This window comes from Hylobates moloch, unplaced genomic scaffold, assembly GCF_009828535.3.
Source record: "Hylobates moloch isolate HMO894 unplaced genomic scaffold, HMol_V3 SCAFFOLD_7, whole genome shotgun sequence".
NCBI lineage: Eukaryota > Metazoa > Chordata > Mammalia > Primates > Hylobatidae > Hylobates > Hylobates moloch.
Window position 1 is genome coordinate 25361038 of NW_026652282.1, and position 14499 is coordinate 25375536.

At 37.5% G+C, this 14499-nt stretch overlaps 1 protein-coding gene across 1 annotated transcript; it reads right to left on the bottom strand.

Moving 5' to 3' along the window:
- Nucleotides 1–606: 606 nt before the first annotated feature.
- Nucleotides 607–1610, bottom strand: LOC116811248 (2-acylglycerol O-acyltransferase 2-like). Its single transcript, XM_032756308.1, is given in 2 exon segments — nucleotides 607–1415; nucleotides 1418–1610. Coding segments are annotated over 2 exon segments (1002 nt in total).
- Nucleotides 1611–14499: the final 12889 nt, after the last annotated feature.

Below are 14499 nucleotides of genomic sequence, written 5' to 3' on the forward strand. Positions count from 1 at the left end.
GTCGGTAACAGAGCACAGTCCTTCCTACCCACCTTCTGTGTGCCTCTGGCTGCCGCTCCATCACCCAGAGAACCCAGAAGCTTGAAGCTACCTAGGGTGAGTGCAGGAGTTTACTGGCCACCTCTCCTCTCCAGCATGGAGAGGGAGGACCTGGGACATCCAGGGTGCAAGATGATGGGTCTTGTAGGAGAAGGGACTGGAGCTGGTGGCTTCTTTTGTGCTGTCACTCAAGGTCAGAGGAATAAAAATCTTGCTGTTCTCTTTTTTTCCCTGCATTTCCTTTTATAATGTTTGAGTGACATGACAACAGAGAACAGAGACCTCAGAAACCATTCTCCTCCAGCCCTCTCTCCCATTTCACTGATGAGCAGACAGAAGCCAAGGAGCAGGAGGCTTGCAGAGGTCTTGCAGCAGGAGTGCAGATTGCTGTGCCAGAGTCTGGTCTCCTCTTCTGTGTTGCCTGCTCTGACTTACAGCCTGATATGGGTTGGATTTGCAGGAGTCTGGGAAGGCTCTGCAGATATGTTCAACAAACACCTCCAGGAAGTCTTCTCACAGCACAGCACCTCCTGCTGGGCTCCCTAATGTTGGCCCTGCCCTTTGGGCTCAGCAGAACTCCAAGTGTTGGTCAGAAGGGATGTTGAACTTAAGTTTGTGGGCCTCGAAGAGGTTGCACAGCTCTTTGATATAGCGCTGGTGCAGCTGGTTCACCTCCTGCTCCGAGGGATGCAGCGTCTTCTGTACCTCGATGGGCTTCCCCACCACAGTGGTGATGGGCCGGCGGTAGGATATTAAACCAAAGCTGTACTGGAAGACACCACGGCCATGAAAGAGTGAGCGGGAGATGCCCATGATCTTCTGCAACTGATTCTGGATACGGCGCAACCAGGAGCCAGAAGAGTTGGGAATCTGGTCAAATAGGCCATTCTCCCCGAAGGAGAAGATTGGCACCAGGGGTGCCCCGTGTGTCAGGGCGAGCCTGACGAAGCCCTTTCGGTTCCTCAGTAACAGCGTGAAGGATCCAGGCCTGGCATCCAGGGCCTCCTGGGCACCCCCTACAATGATGCCCAGCAAGTTTCCGCCACCCTTCCTGTTCAGAATGTGAGCAGCGCTCTCCTTTTCTGATGTGACCAACCCTGCAGACATGATGTAATCTCTGAAGAAGGGGGCCCGGAACCACAAGGTCAGCATCATCAGATGGGGGCGGATACCGGGGAAGATCGAAGAGAAGCCCGTGCTCTCAGTGCACAGGTTGGCAAAGGCTCCGACTGCCAGGACTCCATGGGGGTGGAAGCCCGCAATGTAGTTCCGAGAGGGGTCCAGCTCAGCAGTCTTGACCAGCGAGATGGGGAAATAGTCCTTCATGTACTTCCATAGAGTCCAACACCTGATGGCCTGGACGTGCCGGCCCCCCGCCGTGGCTTATCTCGGTCCAGGTACCACCAGGCCGCATACAGGACAGCGAGGAGCCAGAATCCTGTAAACAGGAGGACTATGAAGCCCACAGTGCAGATCTCGGCCAGTGCCAAGAAGGAGAAGACAAACTGTAGGACAGCAAGTGTCTGCAGCCTGCGCTCCCACGGCACAAACAAGGGCGCGAACTCTACCATGCTGGCAGGTCAGCCTGGCTCCCGCAGGTTCTGTGAGCTCTGCTGTGGTCTGAGGCACCCACAGGTTTTTGCATACACATTTTATATACCCAAATCTCTAGACACTGTGCCTGGCAATATGAATTTAAAATAATAAGTAAATATTTCTTTATTTTAGTTTTAATGCACAATAAAACACTAAGAATAAATAGCCTAGTTGGTGTATATAGAAAAATCCGTAAGTAATGATTCAAAATTATTTGAAGATGGACACATTATTTTTAGTAGTGAGTATATATGGGATGTGGCTGAAATTACTAGACATATAACCGTAATATTATGTGACCATTTGGTGTAGATAATGCCTGACTAACAATAGCAGCAATGTATGGTTGTTTTTTGGTGTTTCTACCTTTTAGACTTACGCACTTTAAATGCTTAAGATGAGTAATCTCATTCATCTTTCCTGTTGCTTGCACTGAATATTTGTTGCTGCTAATCCTTCTTATTTCCATAGTATTGTTCAAAGGTACATTCCAGGGCATCTTTGAAGCATATTTTTTAACCCCCACTGTGTCTCTAACTTGTCATGTAATGGTTGCTTGAGCATGTCAGCCATTCTGTGTGTGTTTGCAAAGCCCCAGTGTGCTGGTATAAGTAGGCATTGCAATTAGGCTGAGAGACAAGCTGCATTACAAGAACTATTTGCTGCTTATATTGTCCCAATATTTTAACCTAAGCCAATACAGATAGCATTGAGCATAATACTTTACATATAGTATTAAATACAGCATACATTACATAAAACATAATACAATATATATAACATTGCGCGTAATATATTGAGCATCTACCATATGTCCGGCTTTTGCTAACTACTGTGGAGAAATATGGGGGTGGGATGAGGAAGGCAGTATTAGATGGGAGGCTAGTAAGAAGAAGTATAAAGGAGACTTGCTCTTAATAAACTGTAGTGTTGTTGAGAATAACAGTGACATACAAAAATAATTCGAAATCATATAAGGAAAATATACAAACAGCGATGCTTAGGTTGTGCTGATTTAACTCTTTATGATGAAGAACATGTAACTGGGCAGCTCCAAGTCCTAAAGTCTTGTAGGAGTTCAGTTGTTTGGGGTAACTACATTTCATTCATAAATTGGATGAGTGTAGCTAACTTCATGTCATGTCTTACTACCTTTTGAATCATTGGTAATCATCGTTAAACACAAAACTTTGGTAGAAGAGATCAGTGACAGTTCACCTCTATGATTGTTAAAGAAAATGTTTGACTACTGAAATACCTTAAGTGGTAATAGCCTCACTATTCTTAATTTTTTTTACCACAACACTTAATTTTTAATCTATGATATGATCATTTTATTGCTCCATCGTCTAAATTGAGCCACTAAGATGATTTTAAAGCATCCTTAAATTCCTTAAGAAAATTAAAAAATCAGGAATAGACAGGAGGAAGGATTCACATCTGTATTTATCCCAATATACTTTCCTGGTGTTTTGGAGGATGTCAGCTTCATCACAGATTAAACACCAAGGAAAGGAGAGGTTTAAAAGTTCACATGGATGTGCTGCACTATGCAATATTTTTTTATTTTCTGTGTGCATATTAATAACACTTATTTTATGGCTGGGTGTGGTGGCTCACGCCTGTAATCCCAGCACTTTGGGAGGCTGAAGCTGGTGGATCACCTGAGGTCAGGAGTTTGAGACCAGCCTGGCCAAGGTGGCAAAACCCCGTCTCTACTAAAAATACAAAAGTTAACCGGGTATGGTGGTGCTCGCCTATTCTCTCAGCTACTCGGGAGGCTGAGGCAGGAGAATCGCTTGAACCAGGGAGGCAGAGGTTGCAGTGAGTCAAGATTGCACCACTGCACTCCAGCCTGGGTGACAGCCTGAGAGTCTGAGTGGGGGAAAAAAAAAAAAAAAAAAAAACCAACAAAACCCGCTTTCTTTGGGATTTTGCCTTTTCTTGAGGACTTGTATTGTTTTTGAGGATTTTACTAGCATTTTCTAGGTCTAAGGACTCAAAAATCTTGACCCTGATTCTTTTTCTCTTATACATAGTGACAGACTGATATTATTGTACCAATTATATAACTCAGCTTCTCACCATTTTGATGTGCAGAGGTTAGTTAATTTTTAGAAGCTACACAGCTAATAAATAGTGTATTTATTTTTTACAAAGGAAAGTTCTACCTTATAAAAGAATAGTTCTGTTATGAAGTCTTATACATCAGTTATAGAGGGGAGGACAAATTTATATTACTTATACAAGTCAACTAATTTTATTGTATGATAATGAGACAGATATGTTATTAAAATGTCTTCGTTACATCAGTTTTTCCAAAATAGTTTTATTGACTTTTCTTTTTCTAAAGGTATTATGAATATTGTCTTTAATGCCAGCATTTAAAGATCTTTATGTTTTGTGTGCATATTATTGTTTTTTCTGTGTGTTTGTATGTTATATAAGAAGGATCATGTGATATATACAATTTTGAAACTGCCTTGAACTCCCCCTTTCACAGTATGTCATAGACATCTATCAATGTAGTCATTGATACAAATCTGCATCATGATTATAATAACTGTGTAGCAACATATTGAATTGATTCGTATGTCTTTGTTTATTTACTTAACCAATCTCTTATTGGTGGACACTTGGTTTTCATATTTTCTCTCTGATACCAACACAACACTGAGATGTGTATGCTTTCTAGGAGACTGTGTGTGTCATGCATGCATATTTTCAAAGATAGCCTTCTGATTACTTTTTTTTTTTTGAGATGGAGTCTCACTGTGTCACCCAGGCTGGAGTGCAGTCGGGTGATCTCGACTCACTGTATCCTCTGCCTCCTGGATTCAAGCGATTATCCTGCCTCAGCCTCCTGAATAGCAGGGATTACAGGCATGTACCATGACGCCCAACTAATTTTTGTATTTTTAGTAGAGATGGGGTTTCACCGTATTGGCCAGGTCGAACTCCTGACCTCAGGTGATCTGCCTCTCTTAGCCTCCCAAAGTGTTGGGATTATAGATGTAAGCCACCACACCCAGCCTGATTACTTCTTCAGGATAAATTTCAGGAAGTTGCAGAGCAATGTCATGTTGCAGCCTCTACCACCTCCTTCTTTTCCTCCTTCTCCTTCCATTTTTTTTTGTTGTTGTTGTTATCTGTAACTAGCTCAAGTCTGACTGCTCGCCATTCAGAGGCCAAAAACATGAGAAGTGAGATATGGTGAAAGGAAAGCAACTGTATTGATCAAATGCTAGCAGATGGGAGATGGCCAGGCTTCTGCCTCAAATAAGCCATCTTAGTTTTCTGGGCCGGGTGAAGGAGTTTGAGAAGGAAAAGGTGTGGGAAATATGCTAGAGTGGTGCAGGAGGTTGCAGGTCTATGTTTTATTCCGATGGCTATCTAGTAATCGCCCGTTGGAAGATCCGGTTTGCATCACCTTGACTTTGGCCCGGTAGTGGTAGACTATCTTTATCTGTAATTCCTCCTAAGCAGGAGGCTTCTGCCGCTGGGTCTCTCTGCCTGATTTGTTTCAAAATTGGCCCCTGGAATTTTAAGGCAAGCACATAATTACATAAGCGAGCACTGTTCACTGAAGTGCCTGGTGGGAAAGGAGGAAACAGAGTTTCAAAGTAAGTTTCAAGGCTGAAAGCAAGAAAGGAAAAAAGTTTTAAAATGCATTTTGAGGCTGAAATACTTGGTTACCTGCTTATTTATATTTATAAATTGGTATTCTAAAGTCCCAATAGACCATAGAGAGAAAAATAGAGAGGAGGAAAGTTTCTTTTTTCTAATACTCTGCTGTATGTTAGGTACTGTAAATATAGTATTTTATTTAATCGTCATGTTAACCCTGAAAGCTGAGTGGAGAGTTTAAATAATGTGCCAAAGGCTACATTATCAATGTCAAGGCTAAAAGGGAATTTATTAATAGTTCTGTCTAATCACAGAACATTGTTTTAAAATTTAAGTGAAATTCATATAACATACAATTGACCATTTAAAAATGTGCAATTCAATGTGTGTTTCCTTATCTTGGCTATTGTGAATAATGCTGCAATGAACATGGGAGTGCAGGTATCTTTTCCAGAACCAAATTTCATTTCCTTTCAATATATGCCCAGAAGTGGGATGGCTGGATCATATGGTAGTTTTATTTGTAGTTTTTTGAGGGATCTCCATACTGTTTTCCATAATGGCTGTGCTAATTCACATTCCCAACAACAGTGTGCAGGGGTCCCCTTTTCTCCACATCCTCTCCAACACTTGATATGTTTTGTCTTTTTAATAATAGCTATTCTAACAAGTGTGAGGTAATATCTCATTGTGATTTTGATTTGCATTTTCACCATAATTAGCGATGTCGAGCAACTTTTCATATTATCTGTTGGCCATTTGTGTGTCTTCTTTAGAGAAATATCTATTCAGATCTGTTGCCCATTTTTATTCAGGTTTTTTTTTCATTATTTCGTTTTCATTATTGTATGAGTTCCTCATATATTTTGGATATTAACCACTTATTAGTTATGTGGTTTGCACATATTTTCTCCCACTTCATAAGTTTTTTGTTTTGTTTTGTTTTGTTTTGTTTTTACTTTGTTAATTGCTGTGTAGAAGCTTTTTAGCTAGATGTAATCTCACTTGTCCTTGCTTTTGTTGCTTGAGCTTTTGGTGTCATTACAAAAAAGTCATTGGCAGGAGCAATATCAAGAAACTTTTCTCCTCTGTTTTCTTTTAATAGTTATAAGGTTTCAGGTCTTACATTTAAATATTTAACCACTTGGAATTGATTTTTGAATGTGGTGTGAAATAAAAGCACAGTTTTATTATTCTGCACACAGATAACCAGTTTTCTTAACTCCATTTATTAAAGAGACTATCCTTTCCCCATTTTATTTTCTGGGCATCTTTGTTAAGCATCAGTCGACCATAAATGTGTGGATTTATTTCTGGGCTATTTTGTTCTGTTGGTTTTTATGCCTGTTTTCATGCCATTGCCATACTGTTTTGATTGCTGTAGCTTTGTAATATATTATTTTGAAACCAGGAAGTATGATGCCTTCAGTTTTAATCTTCTTGCTCAAGATTGCTTCAGCCATTTGGAGTCTTTGTGGTTCTATATGAATTTTAAGAATTTTTACATTTCTGTGAAGAATGCCATTAGGATTTAGACAGGGATTGCGTTCAGTGTATAGATCATAGATCATTTTGGGTAGTGTGAATATTTTAACAATGTTTATTTTTCTAATCAGTGAACACAGGACGTCATTTCTTTCATCTGCATTTTCTTTTATTTTCCTAATCAATGTTGTAAATTTTCAGTGTAAAAATCTTTCATCTTTTTAGCTAAATTTATTCCCTAGTATGTTATTCTTTTTATTGCTGGTGTAAATAGGATTTTTTCCCTTGATTTCCTTTCTGGATAGTTTGTTGTCAATAGACAGAAATGACAGTGATTTTTGTATGCTAATTTTGTATCTTGCAACTTTACTGAACTTGTTCATTATTCTGACAGTTTTTTTGTTGCCATTAGTGTTTTTTACACATGTGATCATGTCATCTACAAATAGAGATAGTTTTACTTCTTCCTTTCTGATTTCAATGCCTTTTATTACTTGTCTTATTGCTCTGGCTAAGACTTCTTACACTATGTTGAAGAGAAGTGGTAAGCATGGGTACCCTAGCTTTATATCAGATCTTAGCAGAAAAGCTTTCAGCTTTTCCCCATTGATTATGATATTAGCTGTGGAGTTTTCATATGTCGTCTTTATTATGTTGAAGTCAGTTCCTTCTATACCTATTTTGTTGAGAGGTTTTTTTTTTTAATCATGAATGGATGTTAAATTTTGTCATATGCTTTTTTTTTGCATCTATTGAGATGATCATGTAGTTTTATCTTAGAGTCTGTTAATATGGTATATATCACATTGATCGATTTGTTGAATCATCCTTGAATCTAAGGGATAAATCCCCCTTGATCGTTGTGTATAATCCTTTTAATATGTTATTAAATTTAGTTTTCTGATACTGTGTGGAGGATTTTTGCATCTGTGTTATGTGAGATATTGGTCTATAGTTTTCTTGTAGTGGCTTTGTCTAGCTTTGATATTGGAGTGATATTGGCCTCATAAAGTTATTTCTGTTTTTTGAAAGGGTTTAAGAAGGATTGGTATTAATAGTTCTTTGAATGTTTGATAGAATTCACCTGTGAAGGCATCTGCTTCTGGGCTTTTTTGTTGTTGTTGGAAGGTTTTTGATTACTGATTGAATCTCCTTATTTGTTATTGGTCTTTTCAGGCTTTCTTTTTATTCTCAATTCCTTCTTGTTAGGTTGTAGGTATTCAGGAATTTATTTATGTTCTCTAGGTTATCTAGTTTTTTGACATATAATTCTTCATAATAGTCCTGTATGATCGTTTTATTTTTGAGGTTCCCATCGCAATGTCTCATTTTTTCATTTCTGGACAAATGGATAAAGAAATTGTGGTGTCTATATACAATTAGATATTATTCAGCCTTTAAAAAGAAGGAAACCCATTTTCAAAAACATAAATGAACCTAGAGGAAATTATGCTAAGGGAAATAAGCCAGATACTCACCATTGCTGAATGATCTCATTTATATGTGAGATCTAAAATAGGCAAACTTATAGAACAAGAGAGTAGAATGTTGTTTGTCAGGGTTGGGGGGGAAAGAGGAATTGGAGAGATGTTGTTCAAAGGGTACAATGTTTTAATTATGCCAGATTGATAATTTCTTGAGGTGGGATCTAATGTACAGCAAGGTAACTACAATGAAAGATACTTGGAATTTGTTAAGAGGGTAGACCTTAAGTGCTCTCGCCACAAAAAGGAAAAGAAAGAAAATGGTAACTATGTGAGGTTAATAATATGTTACTTAACTTGATTTTGGCAGTTATTTAAGAATGTATACATCTATCAAAACATCAAGGTGAATACCTGAAATGTATACAATTTGTTTTTGTCGAGTATCCCTCAATAAAATGGAAAAAAAATCCTATTCAGCGGCCTTTAATACATTTGTAGTGTTGTGCAACCATCACCTCTGTTTAGTTCCAAGACATTCTCATTACACCAATATCAAGCCCCGTATGCATTAAATGAGTCTTCATTTCCCTCTTGGTAGCCTCTGACAGCCATGAATCTGCTTTCTGTCTCTATGGATTTACTTATTCTACATGTGTTGTATAAATGGAATCATACAATACGTGACTTTTTGTGTCTGGCTTCTTTCACCAAACAGATTTTTGAGATTCACTTATGTTGTAGCATGTATCAGTCCTTTCTTATTTTTATGGCTGAATAATATTACATCATATAGATATACCACATTTGTTTCTTCATTCATCTGTTGATATATATATTCATTGTTTCCACTTTTTGGCTATTGGGAATAGTGCTGCTCTGAAGATTAATGTATAAGTACCTATTTTCAATTCTGTTTTTTTGTTATTGTTTTTGTTGTTTTTGTTTTTGTTTTTTGTTTTTTGTTTTTGAAATGGAGTCTCATTCTGTCACCCAGGCTGAAGTGCAGTGGCATGACCTCGGCTCACTGCAACCTCCACCTCCCAGGTTCAAGTGATTCTTCTGCCTCAGCCACCCAAGTAGCCAGGATGACAGGCGTGCACCACCACACCCAGCTAATTTTTTTATATTTTTGGTAGAGACAGGGTTTCACCATGTTGACTAGGCTGGTCCTCCCAAAGTGCTGGGAGTACAGGCATGAGCTACCATGCCCGGCCCCTGTTCACAATTCTTTAGGTATATAACTAAGATTGGAATTGCTGGGTCATCTTATCCATAGAACTTGTGTAGCCTTCTTTCACAAGGCTGTGGGTATTGTCTGGTAATATAATATTTTCTTACTATTTACAAAATAGAAAATTCAAGTTATTATTTCAAAATATTTGAATAATCACAAATTTTATTACTGATATGAACTTTGATGTTTAGAAATCTAAAATCTTAATCCTCCAGTACGTTTCTTCCTGGAATTTGAGACTCCTGTTAGAACTGTTACAAGTTAAAGTTGAAGAAAGCACAAATATACTTTCTAGCTCCTGGCTATTGATATATGCGATTTAGCTGACCCGTTTGATTCAAGGTCAGGAGTGTTAGTGATCTTATCCAGAGAAACCACAGATTCTTATAAATTCCCTACTTTATAATTGGGGATGACAAATCACATTTTTTCGAATCTTGAAGCTGAGGATGGGCTTTAAAGGAATCATCATGATGAGGACATTTTTACATATAATTGCCCAGGAAACTATTCTCTAGGGATCTTGAGTTCATATTGGATTCCTATATAATTTCTTCCTGTGTATTTTGAGACCTGCAAGATAGAACTAAGGGGAAATTAGAGTGGGCAAGAGAAGTTCCCTTCTTATTGCCAGTGAAGTATAGCAGCTGACATGGCTTGTCAGGGTAAGTGAGTCTCATTATCCCTCAGTAGTTGCTACCAGGTCAGCTAGCACAAGGAATTACCTTCTTCCTGAAGCATAAAATACAGCAGAGAGGAAATCTCTCTTTTTTTTTTTTCCAAGAAGGGGAAAGGTAGGAAAGATGGGAAAAAAGAAAGAAAGAAGATAGTGTACTTAATTATAATATTTTTGAAATGGAGGAGACCTGAGGAATCACTTTAGTTCAACTTCTTTACTTTAAATAGAAAGAGACTGGTTTAAAGTCACCCAGCCCTGTGGTTATAACCCCGTGGGCTAGAAGCCAACTGTGCACTCCCCTGTGGCTTGTGTTACTAGTTTCCTATGGCTGCTGTAACAAATTATCACATACTTAGTGGCTTAAACAACACAAATTTATTATTTTACTCTGCTGGAAGTGAGAAGTCTGACATAGGTCTCACCAGGCTAAAATCAAGGTATTGATAGGGTTGCATTATTTTCTGGAGGCTCTAGTTAAGAATTATTTTCTTTCCTTTTCTGGCTTCTGGGGCCCTTCTGTCTTCAAAGCCAGCACTCCCATCAGTCTGACCTCTCCATTCATCATCTTTGACTCTGACTCTTCTGCTTCTCTCTTTCACTTTTAAGGATTCTTGTGGGCCCACCCAAAGACCACAGGATGATTTCCCTAACTCAGGATCCTTAACGTAATCACATCTGCACAGTCTCTTTTGCCATGTAAGGTTACATGTCCACAGGTTCCAGGGATTTGGACATGGACGTCTTTGGAGGACATTGTTCTGTTACCATAGCTTGACCACTCGTTCTTTAAGGAAAAACACGAAGAAAGAAACAAATTATATACCTCCTCTTCTGAGGACTTTGTAGATTTATTTATTGACAAGTATTTTCACTCATTTAAAGATGGCACCTTATATTTGTTATATTTACAAACTGCTTTTGCATATGCTATTTCATTTCATTGTTGCCCTTTTCACAGTGGCAACAAAGACTCAAAAACTTAAGTGAATTTTCAGAACAAATAGTGGTCTTGGCATATGAATCCCATGTATTTGGGTCTGTCTAGTGTTTACAACATTCTACTCACTATCTCATGAAAGTGATTTTCAGCACTTTCTAACTTAATTCCTTGAGACTTTGGGTGTCATATGTGGGTTGGTTTGTGGACATTCTTCATCGTGTTTAATATCCTCGAAGCCTCTCCTACAAAGAATGCACTGCTCCTTCTGGATTTATGTTGTAAAACTAAATTGAATTCTTTTACTTTCTTGCCTATTTTCTGTTCAGAAAAAAAAAAACAAGGGAACTGATACATTTGTCTACATAATTGTGAGTTGTCAGAAGCCAAATAATCAGTATGAATGGTACGCCATGCTGTATGAATGGTTGTTCAGCAGTCCATAAATTTGGTCTTCTTGAGGGTAGGAGTAGTGTTGTGTTTACCTTATGGTTCTTAGCTATTAACTAAGTACCTTGCGTTTCATAGGGCTTTAGTAAATTTGTGATGTTTTTAATTATTGAATGTTGATTATATCTTAAGCTTAGAAAAGAAGTGAAACTTGTGGTTTTAATTTAATTTTTAAATTAATCTCACATTGATAAGTGTAACTATTAACTATGTTATAACCTTAAAATGAGTCATTTCGTGAGTCTCCAAAGGCTCTTTCCTTGTCTCTAAAATGAGCAACAAAACAAACCAAAGTAAAACCACAGATAATGGCAGAGCTTTTAACTTTGAGAGACTGAAGAATTGATGGGAGTAAAGAAAGTTACAATTTAAAATATCAAACTAGTTTAACTTTCTATCAATTAAATGATGTACTACTGGAAAGCATAGCTTTTAAAATACTGTAACTGGTTAACAAAAATCAGCTACAATGACTGAATCAACAATCTTCTTTCCCCTAATTATAACATTAACTGCTTCACTTCCTTGGTGAAACCCCAGCTACCTCTCAGCTCCACCTGAATCTGGTAAGGCCTACCATCTCAAGCCGTCTTTATCTTTTAATATTTTAGTCAACCAAAATCAATCTCTATGTTTGATTTTGCTATTTAGGCTGAGACTTAACATTTGTAAATCATAACACAATTGTGATTATACTTAACAATAGTCTTTTCTCTGGGATTTTATAGGTAAAGTAGTAATTTCTTAATAGTTTTCTAATTTACCGAACCAGGTTGAGTTTAAATACTTGAATAAATTAACTCGTAAATTTCCATTGGGTTGACTTTTAGATGTTCTCTATGAGGAAGGTGAGCAAACAAAAATAAACTATCACATTTCGTCACTTCTAAGCACATTTTTATCATCTCTGAAATCAGGGTTTAATCTGATAGTATAAGGTTTGTCATCTTTTAGTTAGCAGCATTTTGTTTTTTCTCTCTTACCGGTACATAGGAGATGACAGTGCATCTTTCATTCATTGGTTTGCCCCTTAATTTTCATGAAATGTGGTCATTTAGGTGACTCTAAGCAGGAATCTTTTGCATTCTGATTTGCATAATTCTTTTTTAGGAATGATTACAAAGCAGGCTTTAGAACTTCTCCCGTCTCAAGATTTTCTTCATTGATGTATTTTTTTGAAGTTTGGTTTTTTAAAATAAAATTGAGGTGGAAACAAACCTGCTTATGTGACATAGTTCAAAGAATATATTTAACAGAGTTGAGTAGATTCAGTAGTGGGACTGAACTACTGTTAATTGACACTAACAGTAGTGGGAATTTCTCTTCTATATTCTGCGTTTTCTTGGTGAACTTACGTTATCCTACAACAATTGATTATTTGAACTGAAGTGACCAAATTAAATGATTCTATGTGGCCTAAATTTTCTTGGGACATCGTGTGTTGTGCACATCTTGCCCACTGTTTTTTCTATCCATGTATCAACTCTGCCTGGGTCATACATCCTCAATAAGTCTATAACATACTGAGTTGAATTAAACAAAACATATCATCATGGATCGAAGTTTTTATCCCAGAAGACTTTTGAAGGTATTTAAAACATAAATAAAATTTTAAAGTGAGGATAAATAATTAAGGGAAGTACTAGAATTTGATTATCACCCACTTAATTTTCATAGCTTTCTGCTAGACCCCCAAAACAGGTAGCTATTTTCTTCTGTCTCTTTCGATTTTCTCTAGTGATTTTTCTAAGCAAGGCTGAATGGAAAGTACCAGTGGTCATTTGTGATTGACACACCAAAAATATAATGTGAACACTTGGAAAAGAAAATGCCTCTGGACATTTGGTTAGCTGCATAACTCTTGTCTCAGATGACACCCATATACTCTTTCACGTTCCAGACAACATAAAAATTAATGCTGTTTGCTATAGCAGAAAACAGTCAGAATTATTTTCAGCTTTTAATAAACAGCTCAATAGCCTCAGGGAAATTGGGCATATTACTTCATTTCTTGGTTTTAAAATGTATTTATATCACTTAATTATCTAATGAAAATGGTATTATTTATTTAAAATATTTAAGAAGGTTTTTGACTCAGATTTTCTCCTCATTTTTACCTCTCTGTATTCTGCCTTCTGCGTCACCTGAATGGCCCTGCAAAAGACAGTAAGAGATGTTGTGGACAAATCTGGAGCAATTGATGATACACATTTTGCATTTATGTGTATAGAATATGAGGAAGTCTGACAAACTTAAAACAGCTATTCACAGGCTGAAATCCCACTTTCTCAAAAAATAAAATGAATTTTTGGAATGGATTTTTAGAGCTTATAAGGAAACTACTTTACTTGTATGTTTATTTTAGGTAATTGCTGTATTAATACTCTTAAATTTCGTAGTGGTGTATTTCAAAATGTCTCTATTTTGAGATGCTGAGTCAAATATGTTTTTCATTGAAATGAACCTCTGTGTCTGCTTTCCAGTATAATTATTTGTCTACTAGCTAGAATACCATATTCCGTTTTATTTTTCTTTCAGGATTATTCTCCTAATCCCCCAAGACCATCCCTGTTCAGTGTATATTTAGGGCAATGATAGTAACATATTAAAATTTTATTAGGTAAGCCAATCTGCTGAATTATGGATTTGGGTCTTGTTGGAAGGACACTCTTTCTGAATTTGTATTTCTAGCTTTCCTTATTTATTTGAATAGTTGAGATTTTAGTATATTTTTACTTTATATTTTGTAGAACAACGTGAATTTTAGCATGGACAAAAAAATTAGCACTTTATTTTACCAGTGAACAACTACTTTAAGAAAATATGGGGCCGGGCGCAGTGGCTCAAGCCTGTAATCCCAGCACTTTGGGAGGCCGAGGCGGGCGGATCACAAGGTCAGGAGGTCAAGAACATCCTGGCTAACATGGTGAAACCCCGTCTCTACTAAAAATACAAAAAACTAGCCGGGCGTGGTGGCGGGCGCCTGTAGTCCCAGCTACTCGGGAGGCTGAGGCAGGAGAATGGC